General features: G+C 35.3%; 1 protein-coding gene across 2 annotated transcripts; it reads left to right on the forward strand.

Annotated features, from left to right (window-relative positions):
- Positions 1 to 408: 408 nt before the first annotated feature.
- DCAF12 (DDB1 and CUL4 associated factor 12-like protein) lies at positions 409 to 12,019 on the forward strand. 2 transcript variants are annotated; one of them, XM_068766491.1, is made up of 10 exons: positions 409 to 789; positions 2,522 to 2,678; positions 4,162 to 4,314; positions 4,693 to 4,814; positions 5,594 to 5,693; positions 6,285 to 6,435; positions 7,999 to 8,156; positions 9,365 to 9,524; positions 10,672 to 10,769; positions 11,343 to 12,019. In XM_068766491.1, the coding sequence occupies exons 1-10, from the start codon at positions 692 to 694 to the stop codon at positions 11,493 to 11,495; spliced, it is 1,350 nt and encodes a 449-aa protein (XP_068622592.1). In that variant the 5' UTR covers positions 409 to 691; the 3' UTR covers positions 11,496 to 12,019. The 2 variants fall into 2 exon arrangements, with proteins under 2 accessions (XP_068622592.1, XP_068622593.1); XM_068766492.1 differs by having other exon boundaries at positions 9,368 to 9,524.
- The last annotated feature ends 1,829 nt before the right edge of the window (positions 12,020 to 13,848 follow it).

The following is a 13,848-nucleotide window of genomic DNA, read 5'->3' on the forward strand; positions in this document are numbered from 1 at the left end:
TAGTTTTTTTATATTTAGTTTAGAATAGTGAAATCGCGAATAAGAAGCTTTTACAGTACATAAAAAATATCAACAAATATACAGTTGGTACTATGATTATTCAATTCTGCTTGAATACACAAAACTGTCCACATATTTAAAAAAAAAAACAACAATGCTGACTTGCTAATAAAAAAGCAATAGTAGAATAAACGTAAGATAAATAATAAAATTAAAAATTTGTAGTAATAAATAATCTCTTCATTTAATTTTTCCTTTACAATGCAAATGTTTTGTAAAAGTAATAATAGAAAACAAACAGGGCAATTAAAAACCCGTTTATAATGATCGTAGTTAACAAGCTTAAGTTATCTGTGCTACAGTGTAACAAAATATTACTCGATGTAGGCAACACTGCTGACAGCCAGTCCTCCGTCATCGTAATATTTTACTAAAATTTGGAATTTAAAGGCAAATTTATTCGCTATTTTGTTTTGATGTTGTTTACTTTTGTACATAGTGTTTACAAAACTTGACTTAACTGCTCTCCTGACCCTAAGGGGTGTAGTAGAAGCTTGTTTTTATGGTGAAACTTATACTATATGTCTTCCCGTTATGGATTCATTTACAATCGAACAAAACGAAAGTGACTAGCCGTGTGTGCCAGCTCCGCTGAATATCTGCGCCCGTTTCTTTGTGATAATTTGTAATAATGGCGCAGACGGTACGCCGAGCCGTCGAAGGACGGTATCCTTCCTGCTATTTACCAAATAGAATTAAAGAGAGAAGAATTAAGGCCAGGGCAATAAGGTAAACCTGTTTGCGAAATACACGTATGTGTGTACGTAATTAGTTTTTGTACTTTTTAACGTTTTAATATCAACATGATAATGTTTTTCTAGTAAATTACCGATAATATTTTTTTTCTCATTGATAAACATAGGTTGTTGAAATTTATAGTTTCACATTGTTTGATAAGGCAGGCTGATTAGCCTAAAAACTATAGTTTAAAGTAAGGGCTTTTACATTGATCAATTCGCAGGGCCTATTAATTTCTTATATAGCTTTAAGTTCCATGTGATGACCTTAAAGCCTCTCAAAAGTCATCACCACATTGTCAGTTCCCAATATTTGTCTAGAGACATCCAAGAATTGTGACTTGTCACAAAAAATTATTATTGAAATATTGATAAAAATGACCACATGTAGACTAATTTAGTTTTGTAGAGGTTGACATAAACAAATATTGATTTTGAAAGGTCAGCAAGATAAAATAAGTGACTTATATTAATTAACATTTGTTCTTATTTGTCCAACTTATTAGAATGAATAATCAACAATTTTAGTTAGACAAACTGGATAGTTTTTCAATTGGAAAATATTTTGTGTCAATAGGAAGAAAAACTAGAGATAAGTTATACAAAAAGCAAATTAGCTGTCAGGTATCTGAGGTATCAGTTCATTTTGGAAAAGCGTTCCCTTGCCTTTAGTGAATGGGGGTGCCACCTTCTAGAGCAGTATATTCAAACTTTTTTAGTACCATGCACCACCTTAAATAAAGAAACTTGTGTCGAGTCAACTTTCGAATTGCCCCCCTTTACAATTGCCCCACCAGTGGGACATGTGCCATACATTCGGAAGCACCATCATAGAGCTCTGGAACTTTTTATGGAATCTAAAAGCTAAATGAATGAATAAGTTGTTGTGATTCAAGTCATCATTATCACCATCATTACAGCTAGGGGATGTCCAATGTTCAATATAAGTTTCCCATAAAGATTCAGAATAAGATCAGGTGGAAAAAACCCTGAATCCGGTATTTTAACCATCACAATGTATGAACACCATATGTTGCACCTGCTAGTCCATGATCTCCGCTTCAGAACCTTAAGGTTTCCAACATGGTCAGCCCACTGCACAATTGCTAATCTGGTGGGCTATGGTGTATACTTAAGTTTGTCTATTTTATAATTAAGTACAGCTTTTAACAATGTTCATATAACTTCTTCATCCTTTCTCCTTATTGCTATTCTCAATTATGCCAGTATTTATATGGTGGTTGCCATATTCACCATATTGATAAATCTTGCAATCGCATCTTGTCGCATCTTTGTAATATAAGCACAAGTTAGTGTAACATGATGTTAGTACTGCCACATGATGTATATTATACAGCCCGAGGGTGTCTATTGTTTGACAACCAATGATGACCGCCATGCACTTTACTCGTCTCGTGGATGGTGGACATTCTTGAACTGGCCTCTGTACTATAGCCTTGGCTAATCAGATGTTGTTTAATGGCTTGAGTGTTCTCTGTTTCACGATATTCTGTCCAGAGTAAAGATGCCTCCTCAGTAAGCCACCAATCACCTCCTTGGACATATTTGTATATCAGTTTATCACATACTTTTCCTTTAAGATGATAACATAGCTAAACACTGAAGAGTTTATGTAAATTTGTTTAATATAATATTATATGTTGATGATGATATATTATTTTAAAGGCTATCAGAGTTTTAAAACTTCTTTCACTACCTTCCAGATTACAACAGCAAAGTAAACCAGATAAACCCGAGGACTTTGTTTGCTACTCAGATAGTGATAGCGAAGAAGAAACCCCAGCGCAACAACACCGGATACTCTCAACGTCATACAATTTTGTTGACTATGTTCGGTCTAGAGAAATTCAGTCAACGGAGGTAATATAATATTAATGGAAATATAAAATTAGTATAACGTAGTTGTAGCAACTCTATAAAAGTAGACGGAACTTCTATCTACAGCAATTCTTCTATGAACAACATCTATAGCTACCAACTATTGCAGGATTTTATTAATGACCTGGGAAACTGCAATAGTATTAAAAAAATATATATACTACTTGTAGTAAATATCATCAACAGCCGAAAATGCTTTATCTGATGATTGTGATATACTAATTGCACTCTACATTAGGTGTTATGGACAGTACACTGTGCGGTGTATGTCTGGAAGAGGACAAGTCAGCTGCATACACACTACTTTGGTGTATGGAGGTACCCTAGAGGGCTACCCATCTCGAATCACTAAGGTATCTCTTCGAAATTGCCAGCGGCAAGAGTTCACTGGGATTTCATGAGGAGTTGTGTTGGCATGAGTAAGGCTATAGTGCCACTTGGTTGTGGTAACCAGACTTCTGAGACATGAAAAGACAATACTGCTTATTGTAAATATCATCATGGGCAGAAAATGCTTTATCTGCTATTCATGACAACAATGCTGTACTTTTTTTTTGGGATTTTATATCTGGTATTATGGACAGTTCTCTGTGCAGGGTGAGGCCTGGAAGAGAATAAAAATGCTACCGACATATTACTTTCGTGCACAAGGTTAGCTCGCTGCAGGGCTAACCATCGAGAAGGCATCTCGGGGATCCGGTGACGCTGGTCATCGCCAACGACAAAGGGTTTTCTCGAGGAGTTAGATTGACTTGATAATGTCACTTGGTTACAGAAACCAAACTGTAGAGACTAGACAAGAATTGCACTCTAACTTAATAGTTCCAAGCTGGCTATTATTATCCTCAGTGAATTGGCGAAAATTATGTCTTATTCTATTGAGAACAGTCTGGCTCCCATGTTTGTCGACTGCATGAGCAATGTGCCCTGCTCACTCATCAGTGATTTTGGTTCCTATGCGGATCTGTTTTCTTTGACTTGATATTAAGTTTTTTTAAATTAATAACAGACAATATATGAAAGTGTTAGTATTTTTATAATACCTTTTATATAGGTACTGAGCTACATGTTACATTGTAGTTTAACATGTATCATAGCACTGATTTTTAGTAAGAGACTTATATATAACTGATGAATTCAATAAGCATTTAAAGGCACTTTGGAATCGTCAATTATTATAACATTATAGGAATATGGGTGCCATTTGCCTATTTGGAATAAAAATATGACTAAATAGGGTTTTCACAGTGCAACAAGAAATTAAAGCCCTGTAGCGCTTTATACATAAGCGAGACTTGAGTGCCATCTTAACTAACTTGCCGTATTGCTGACAATTTTGCAGACAATGCAACGGCTAAAAAAATCTAATTCCAAATAAGGAATGAGCTCTAACAGACCGTTATCTTCCATGATAAAGTGTAAAAAATACAAAAGCCTGTTCATTTAACATGGTGTTATATTTCAGCCCCGCTCCGTGGACCCGTCATATGCAACCCGTCACATGCTCACACATGACATGTTCCGTGAGACTCCAGTCAGTCTCGGCAACATGAACAAGGTTTTCTGCTCGCAGTGGCTCTCTGATCGGCAGGTGGTGTTTGGAACTAAGTGCAATAAGGTACATTGTCTTAGCTTACATTTTAAATTTAATGGTTTTAGAAATAAATAATAATAATATATAAAAAGTATTTTCAAAATTCAGATTATTAGACTAATTTTTTTTTTTTTTACTACCGACTTGGTTACAAAGGGCAATGTGCCCCATCTACTACCACGTCAGAGGAGAACTTCTAACTATGTAACATATATATTTTTATATTAAACCAAAAGAGTTAAACTAGTGTTCAGTCCATACCCAAACTTCACCCGCTTAACAATGAAATTTCCCACCTGTGAAGTGTGGGCCTATGTTGGGAAACACTGATGTATAGCATCATAATAACAAATTACTAAGTTTATTGTAAGTCTGTTAAACTATTTATATCTTTTTTTTTAGTTAATGGTGTATGATGTAAGATCACGTTCGCTGGACGCCATCCCCACTCTGCGACCTAGGGCTCCGTGGCCGGGAGCGGAACACCAGACTGGGATACACGCCCTCCAGATAAACCCCTCAAGGTATGACGTCATCGTTTATTTTTTTCATTATAGCAATGAATTAAAAAAGATACCTTCTTAGCTTTCCATGATGTTCCATGGCATTCATTTTCTCCCACCAGACTCCTCTAAAATTATAAATGGTCCTATCAATACTGCTTCAGCTCGTTCCATAAATGAGCTGATGATGATGGGAGGTATCCACGGATTCATAAAATATGAATCTAATACCCATATACTTGGTGCATTATATTAAAAGGGGCAGATACAGTGGGCAGACAACCTGCTTGCCATTGGTTTTCACCTTCACTGATCAGACTCCTCCTGCTACCTAACCAATTTTAAATGATTAGACTATTGCTGCCTTAGAAGACTGTTCCAGAAATGAGATGATGATCTCTCTTGACAGTCCTAAATGCTTCAATGTAATGAATGAAATTGATATTTGGCAATAGAAACAACAAAATGCAGAGATAAATTATATTAAATGATAATAAAATAGAATATAAAACCCGAAAATCTGTAAAAAAAAAAGAATCAATTTTTTTGATAAAACTAAGAAATGATTGTGATTAGTATAGACTGATAAATAATTATTTATTTACACTTATTTTTTGTACACCATAGATAATAACTCATATAAAAAAATTATACAATTCATATGATACAAGAGGTGGTCCTATCGAGGCGAAATCTACCAGACAAACTTTGGATGGAGATGAGAGATATAAAGGAGAAGGAGGTTTATGTAAAAGCACAGATTAGTATAATAATGATATAAAATGGATGCGGTATTTCAGAACACTGCTGGCAACCGGCGCCAGGAACTCATGTGAACTGGCTATATATAGCTTACCCACTCTCGACCCTGTCTGCGTGGGGGAGGCACACAAGGATTGGGTAAGAATTAGTAAATTTACTAAAACTAAATTTTAAATTAATTCCATTAAAAATGCTCCATAAAGTGCCTCAACTATTCATAATTCAATGTATAAGATTTTATCATAAACTACCAAGTGGCCTTATAAATATCTCTTTAAGAATATAATAAATTTATTAACCACAAACTATGATAAAAGGCATATTGATCTGGCATCTGTGACCACGTGTGGTATTTAACAAAAAAAAATATTTCTTTTTCATTTGAAAATTTTTATATAATAATCTACCTGCCAGTGTAAATCCCACCAAAACCGGTCCAGTCATTTTAGAGATGAACCGGAATAAACAGACAGACAAAAATTGAAATGTAATTTTGATATATGCACCATATATTTAATATTATAAAAAGACACTAAAAATTTATTAATTTATAATTTTTTCAGTGTATTTTGAAGATAAAGATAGAAATGAATTGTTCTAATTTTACAGAAAAATAATTTTATTAAATTCATTCTCAATAAAAAATAGAAATTCCACTGAGTATAGCTAGTTCATCAGAGTAAACATGATTTCGAGCTGATGATTATAATGATGACCCCGTTGTTCCAGATCCTGGACATGTGCTGGTTGGACGACGAGTTCGTGGTGACGGGTTCCAGGGACTCGAAGCTGGCGCTGTGGCGAGCACCTCCAGGACCTCCACAGCGTGCACCACAGCACGATTATGTTGCACCGCTAGCCGTCAGAGAGTGTCGTGCAGGTGTGTTCATCAAGAGTTTCTCAGGATTACTTCATCATTACAGGTGTTAGACTACTACAAGATCTCTATCATTGACATCAACAAAGCTAGTTTACAAGTACAATACCCGGCTATAAATATTGCACATCGATCTTTGGAATGGACAATCGGATAATTTCGGCTTCGTAGAGCGTTATCACTGTAGCACGAAATATAAATAGTCCGGTATCTATTAGGAGCTGTTAAAACAAGTATCATTTGCTATTTTGATAATTATTTTTATTCTTTGTATAAAATACACCAATTTTTCTAAAACTGGTGGTTTTAGGTTGAGGTAAAATTAAATAAAAAAACAAGTTCACATTATGTTTACGTATTTAATTAATTAGGAAAATTACAACTGTACATAATAAACACCATTATACCTATTGTTAAAATGAGATATTAATCCAACCCATCAAAAGAATCAAATGATACTTGTTGTAACAGCTCCTAATAGATACCGGACTGTTTGTATTTAGTGCGACAGAGATAACGCTCTACGAAGCCGAAATTAGCCGATTGTCTCTTTCTAAAGGTCGATGTGCAATATTTATCGCCGGGTACTGTAATTTCAATCGCCAATATACATGAGCATCGGTTAAAGCAAAATGTTCAAGTCATTTTCATTCAATTATATATATATGGTACATCCTATGTAACATTCAATTGATACGGTATATTAAGTAACAATTATAATATACATGATTGGACTTTAGAGCCAATGTTGCCAATTTTTTTTTTATAGTAACACAATTTTTAAATATTATCACACTAAAATTAATGCATTTTGCTTTTTTTTTGTAATCTAAAAGATGTTACATAGATGCTTAAAATTACTTGCCAAATATAATTTTTGGACTTGTTTAAAACTTAAAACTCTAGCCATTAGGAAGGTAGATATTTTTTTTCTGGTAGGACTGTCTATAACATTTGCCAAGCGTCTGTCTGTTTGTTTGGAATATCATTTGGCTATGTCCAAACCATTTTGAAAGATGTTGTATCCATACACAAGTCTGGATTGGTCGATGTTATACTCCATTGGTTCTTCGCGACCTTTTTTTTACCAAAAACTCTACTCATATCGTTCCACAACCACCGAATTCGACTGATTCGGCTTCGTAGAGCGTTATCTCTTTCGCACGAAATACAAACATCCCTGTATCTATTAGGAGCTGTTACAACAAGTATCATTTGCTTCTTTTGATAATTCGGCTCCGTGCGACTTCTGGCTGTTCAGCAAACTTAAAAGAACAAAGCGAAGACGCCGTTTTGACACGGTTGAGGTGATAATTGAATCGAAGGTTTTTAAGGCTGCACCGGAAATAGGTTGTTCCGACTGTTTTGAGGACTGGAAAAAGATTAGGCATAAGTGCGTTTTATCGGGCGGGGATTACTTTGAAGGAGATGAAATTGATTTGGAAGAATAGATACAACAAAAAAGGATTTTTTTTATTTTTCTTTATATTTTGATCACAGTATTATATACAGGCTTTGCAACTATAAACAATCACCATGTATATATTTTTTATTTTTTTTTGTCAGGCCAAAAGGTAAGAGCGCTGACATTCAACAAGCGGTGGCGAGAGATCGCAGCGCTTACCCTCAACGGTTACATCCACGTCTTCAACGCGGAGACCTTCCGGCAGACGCTGTCCAGGAAGCTGCCTTCTTGTCAGGACCTCGTCTGTCTCGCTACACAAGTGAGTAAACTCATACAACACTCTTATTCTCTCTTACTCGTCTCAATTCTTCCTCTCCTATCTCTTATTTATTTAATGGAATCAGACGTTATCTTGCGGAAGTCCATCCTAAGTAAGAAAAGGACCAATATTTAGCCTCTGTGTTTGGCACTAATCGGTGTAACTCCTGAAGATGCCCCGTGGAGGGGTAAAACACGTGTTGAGTAATTTGGCGGTGGCGGTTGTGTGATTCGTATTGTTTGCCGCATGCGCGTTTGTCGGCGGGCTGGCGGACGGTGCACTTTGTTGCACGACTACCATTGCATGTGCGGAAGTGGCTAAATATTGCTTCTTTTCTTACTTATCTCTTACTTCTCTTGACTATTTATCTTACTTAAAAGATCGAGAGAGAAATTTTTTTTTATATATATTAAAGTGAAGAAATACAAACATTCTAACAATGTTATATTTAGATTTTAATGAAAATATAAATGTGTTCACCAGACAGAGTAAATACTGTTTCTATGTGTGCTCTTGTGAGTGTTTCTGTTCTGACTTTGTATAGATTACTAATTAATATGTGACTTTTTATTCTTTTGAGATGTAAATCAGCAGAACCAAAGACAAAAAGATCGGAACAATATTTTTACGCCTGTGGTAAACGATTATAAAATTTAAAAAAATCGGTCGAAAACATGCAGAAATTGCAAAAAAAAATAGTCACATTGTAAACACATATTTTACTTACACTTTTCGAAAGAAGTTTGTAAATTGATGAAACTAGATAAGCTTTTTGGTACCCACACCATAGTTAAACCTAAAACCATAAGTGAAGACTAAATTGTCTTAAAGTTTAATAAAAACATTATTCGTTTTGACTAAAGAGTATCACAGGCTTTTAGTCGATAGAAGTCCGATGTAAAACTGTCATTGCCGATATTTCTAAACCAGACTAAAAAGTCTAAACTAACACAGTTTCTCTCCATTTATAATGTCTTTGGAGTAAAGTACAAAATTTTAAGGATTTTTTTAGGACTCTGTGCAGGTAAAAGTCTGTCATAACACTTTCGTTGTCTTCACAATTGCAGGATATTTCCAAACTAGACAAAATAAGTCAAACTAAAACAACTTTTCTACATTCGGAGAGTTCAAAATCTTAAGAATACTATAAGACATGCAGCTTGAGGTAATAACAAAGACTTCCACAGCTAAATAAGAGATCATTTCAGCAGGAGAGTGGAGTTTACGCGATCGGCTGCAAATCCTACACTCTACTCCTGGATTGTCGCACGCTGCAATCTATAAAGAAGATAACGTCGCGGTACAATGGTTGCGGAATACGATCAGCTAGCTTCCGAGGTGATATGCTCACCATCGGCACCGGACTCGGTTAGTACCATCACCTTAACACGGTGACCATAAATCATACACTTTTCTAGGACATGTCCTGATCGGATTCACCAAACTTTTCTTTAATTATATTATTAACTACATAGTAAAATGGCCGCTTGAAGGATAATAAGGATAACAAAAAAGCCCAATTTGATAGAAACTTGAATCAAATTGAACTGCCCTAAAAGGCATTCAACATATATGCGAGGGTTTCAAATATACTCTGTTCACATAAGAAACTCGGAAGTGTTTATATGTGGTCACTTCTACAATATATATACAATAGTAAAGAAATTTATTCGCAACCACTATTATCACTTTAAAATACCTTACACTATAAGAGTATGTTTTTTCGTTTAATAATTTATCTAACAATAAAAGTAGCATGAGTTAAATATTACCTACCAATATAAGTCCTGTCAAAATCTTTCCAGCCGTTAGATTAGCCTGAATAAACAAACAGACAGTCATAAATTTGGAAAAAAATAATATTGTTATATATACCATATAGTACCAAACGATTAATATTACACATCGACCTTTGGAAAGAGACGATCGGCTAATATCGGCATAGTAGAGCACTATCTCTGTCCCACACTACCTATGTGACGTGTTGTCAGTCGTTGTATTTCGTGCGACAGAGATAACGCTCTATGAACTATGAACACCAGGTCAATGTAGTGAAAGCTACATTTTAATATTACAAACATATAATTTAAATTTATATATATATATATACAAATATATATATATATATATATACACTTCCATAATATATATATATATTATGGAAGTGTATTATAATACAGTACACCGTTGACCAATCACAGAATAGATGACAGCTATAGATATACTTGGAATTTGTCGGATTGTATCAAAAATGAAGAAGTCCTTATATGAACTGAATCAACGGATATAGTTCTGGCAGGTTGAAGTGACAATGACCAGGTCACATAGCACATAAGTCTACTGGAGCCTTAAAATTCTGGAATGAACACCATGATCAACGAGCACAAGATGTTAACAGCCTCTTGAAAGTCAGAAATTTGATGCAAGACGTTCCCAACTGGTCTTTAACAAAACTATGGCAAGGGCCCAAGTCCAGCTGTGGGCGGATGATTTATGTTTCTAAATATTGGCACAGGTTTACTGATGTTCTACGACGTGAGAGCTGGGAAATATCTGGAGAGCAACATTCATTCCACGAAGACGGTCACATTGAAAGCTTCCCGGGGATATGTGGTAAGATAGGTTTACACATACATACATATGTATATCTATATCAGGTTATTAATTACAGATGTGAAAGCTATAAAATTATAAATATATAGATCATAAAGGTAAGAAAAGGACCAATATTTAACCACTTCCGCACATGCAATGGTAGTCGTGCAACAAAGTGCACCGCCCGCCAGCCCGCTGATAAATGCGTATTCGGCAAACAATGCGAATTACACAACTGCCACCGTCAAATCACTCAAAACGTGTTTCGCCCCCCCACGGGGCATCTTCAAGAGATATGTTACACCGATTAGTGCCAAACACAGAGTGAGCTCGCTTGTTTTTGCCATTTGGTTTTGGTGGTTGGCACTAATCGGTGTAACATAACTCCTGAAGTGAAACACGTGTTGAATGATTTGACGGTGGCGGTTGTGTAATTCGCATTGTTTGTCGCATACGTAATTTCTCTCCAAAATAAGGCCAGTGTAATTTTGTCTGTCTATTATCTTGAATATAAGATAACACACAGACACACATGTGTGTGTAATATTGTATGTCAAAAATCAATTAGCGATATACATTCATTGGTTCCAGTTCCCTGATGAAGAGGCGGACAGCTTCAACCAAGTTAAATACGTTCCCGCGATATACACGCACTGCTACGACGACAGCGGCACTCGCATATTCACAGCGGGAGGACCCCTCCCTGCGCCCCTCATCGGCAACTACGCCGGCCTCTGGCAGTGATACACGCCCCCTAGAGCTTCGCCCCACCACGCTCCGGGGTCTGAGTCACATGTAACACGATTTAGTCACTTATGAGATCCAACATTGCTTTTACATATCATTGTGCCAAACGGCACCTTGTCTTTTGACTAAGACAAATTAATATCTATATTGAATAGGCATTTTTAATGAAATGATGTCTATTGACTTTTAAATCAAATTAATATCTATCTGAAAATGGGCAGCTAGATAAAACAGTGTCTATTGAAACTTAAGTTGCCATCTGTATTAAATTCTAATAGGCACTCTTGCTTTGCCTATTGAGTTTTAAGTTAAATAACCATCTGTATCAAATTATAATAGGCACTCTGGCCTTGCCTATTGAGTTTTAAGTCAAATAACCATCTGTATCAAAATTGTAATAGGCACTCTGGCCTTGCCTATTGAGTTTTAAGTCAAATAACCATCTGTATCAAATTGTAATAGGCACTCTGGCCTTGCCTATTGAGTTTTAAGTCAAATAACCATCTGTATCAAATTATAATAGGCACTCTTGGCTTGCCTATTGAGATTTTAGTCGAATAACCATCTGTATTAAATTCTAATTGGCACTCTAATGAATGTCTTTTGACTCTTTAAGAGATATAATCGTAATATTCAACGATACTCGTGCGGTGCCTATTGACTTTTAAGTCAAATTATTATCTATCAAATTGTAATAGGCACTCTAGTGGCAGTGTATTCTGACTCTTATGAGATATAAACGTTTATATTCAAACGGCACTCGGTGCCTGTTGACTGTTAGGTCAAATTGACAACTGTATCAAATTGCAATAGGCACTTTAATGGCAGTGTATTTTGACCTTTGAAATAAACGTCAATAATCGATAAACACTTAAAGTACTTTGCCATTGGACTTTGTGAAATTTTCATCTATACTCAATAGGCACTCTTATAACACAGTGCCTTTTAACTATAAAGTCAAATTAATATCTTTATATGATTCATATAAGCATTATTATGGCACGGTGCCTGTGTACTATTATGTTGCGTTCAATGTTCAATAGGCACTTTTATGGCACACTGCCTTTTGACATTTAAATCTAATTTCCATATTTATTTGATTGTAAAAGGCAGTTAAATGAGTATAAATTTGATTTTCTTTATATATTATGTAAATGATATCGTAAACTGTATTATAAATTAAAAAAAAACATAAGGATTCTCTCGATGTGGGGGGATTAAATGAATTTTGGTATATTACCTGGATCTATTGACTGGAATCACATCTATGATACGATGATGGTTTACCTATTAAAAAGCTTTCATCATTAATGAATTAATCACCGGTTTAATCGACCCACATACCGTTTTTTTTTGTTAAAAGTCATTCTGTGATGAACCAAGTTAGGGACCTTATTAGTTATAGGCAAAACGTTTGACCTCTGTCTCGCCAGATCTTATACGATGAAGGGGTTTACGTTGCTAAATGTTTACCTAGAAGAAACCTATATGCCTATGCCTAATGCCATCACAGAAAAAAGGACACTTGGAGGTCGATGTAGAGATAACAAAAGCTCTTTCCATAATAACCCAACCCTTCAAATTTGGGTAAATATATATCATAATGCTCGATAATTAACTATCATCAATGGAAGTGACTACTATATATCCATAAACGAGGCCATCGTAAAAGTAAATGACAGTAAGAAGCCCTTTCCATAGTAACCGGACTTTTCAACGTGATTATGTAGCGAAATACCCGATTTTGGACGAGGATCCATAGAAAGAAACAAGGTCATTTTAAGATCTAAGTAGGGATAACAAAAGCCCTTTCCACAATAACCCAACACTTAAACTTTGGGTAAATAGGCACCCCATTGTACAGATAAAGACCTTTGATATTGAATAACATTATTGAAAAAATTTCATCCTAAGTAGGAAGGAAAGGGAACTTGAAGGTAGAAGCAGGAATAACAAAAGCCATTTCCATAATAACCCAACACTTAAACTTTGGGTAATAATGAACTGTACAAACACCCGTATACTGAACACAATATGTATGTATATACGTACACTTATAAAGAGATGAGGAATGATAATAAAACACCTTTCCATAATAACCCAACACAAACACACGCGATATAGATATCTTAGAATATAGATGAGCGGTGTAATGGCCAAAATATTAGAGGCGTGTATAAGTTAAATTTATTTTAATTTCTCTGTAATTTAATAATTTAAGATACCAGAATACCTCACGAGAGTCAGTTTCTTCGCGGTCTCTCGTATAATTGGGTGTTCCCATCTTAGAAATTAAGATCCATTCACACGTGTTTATATTTCGAACGCTTCTCCGATCACCCACAGATTA

Source organism: Battus philenor, unplaced genomic scaffold (genome assembly GCF_028537555.1).
Source record: "Battus philenor isolate CCGP_79_NKW_IND1 unplaced genomic scaffold, ilBatPhil1.0.hap1 SCAF_21, whole genome shotgun sequence".
NCBI lineage: Eukaryota > Metazoa > Arthropoda > Insecta > Lepidoptera > Papilionidae > Battus > Battus philenor.

Coding starts and splice junctions, on each gene's coding strand:
- DCAF12 (XM_068766491.1), top strand. CDS start 692: ATGGCGCAGACGGTACGCCGAGCCGTCGAAGGACGGTATCCTTCCTGC. Junction 9,525..10,671: donor CACCATCGGCACCGGACTCG/GTTAGTACCATC, acceptor ATATTGGCACAG/GTTTACTGATGTTCTACGAC. Junction 10,770..11,342: donor AAGCTTCCCGGGGATATGTG/GTAAGATAGGTT, acceptor CATTGGTTCCAG/TTCCCTGATGAAGAGGCGGA.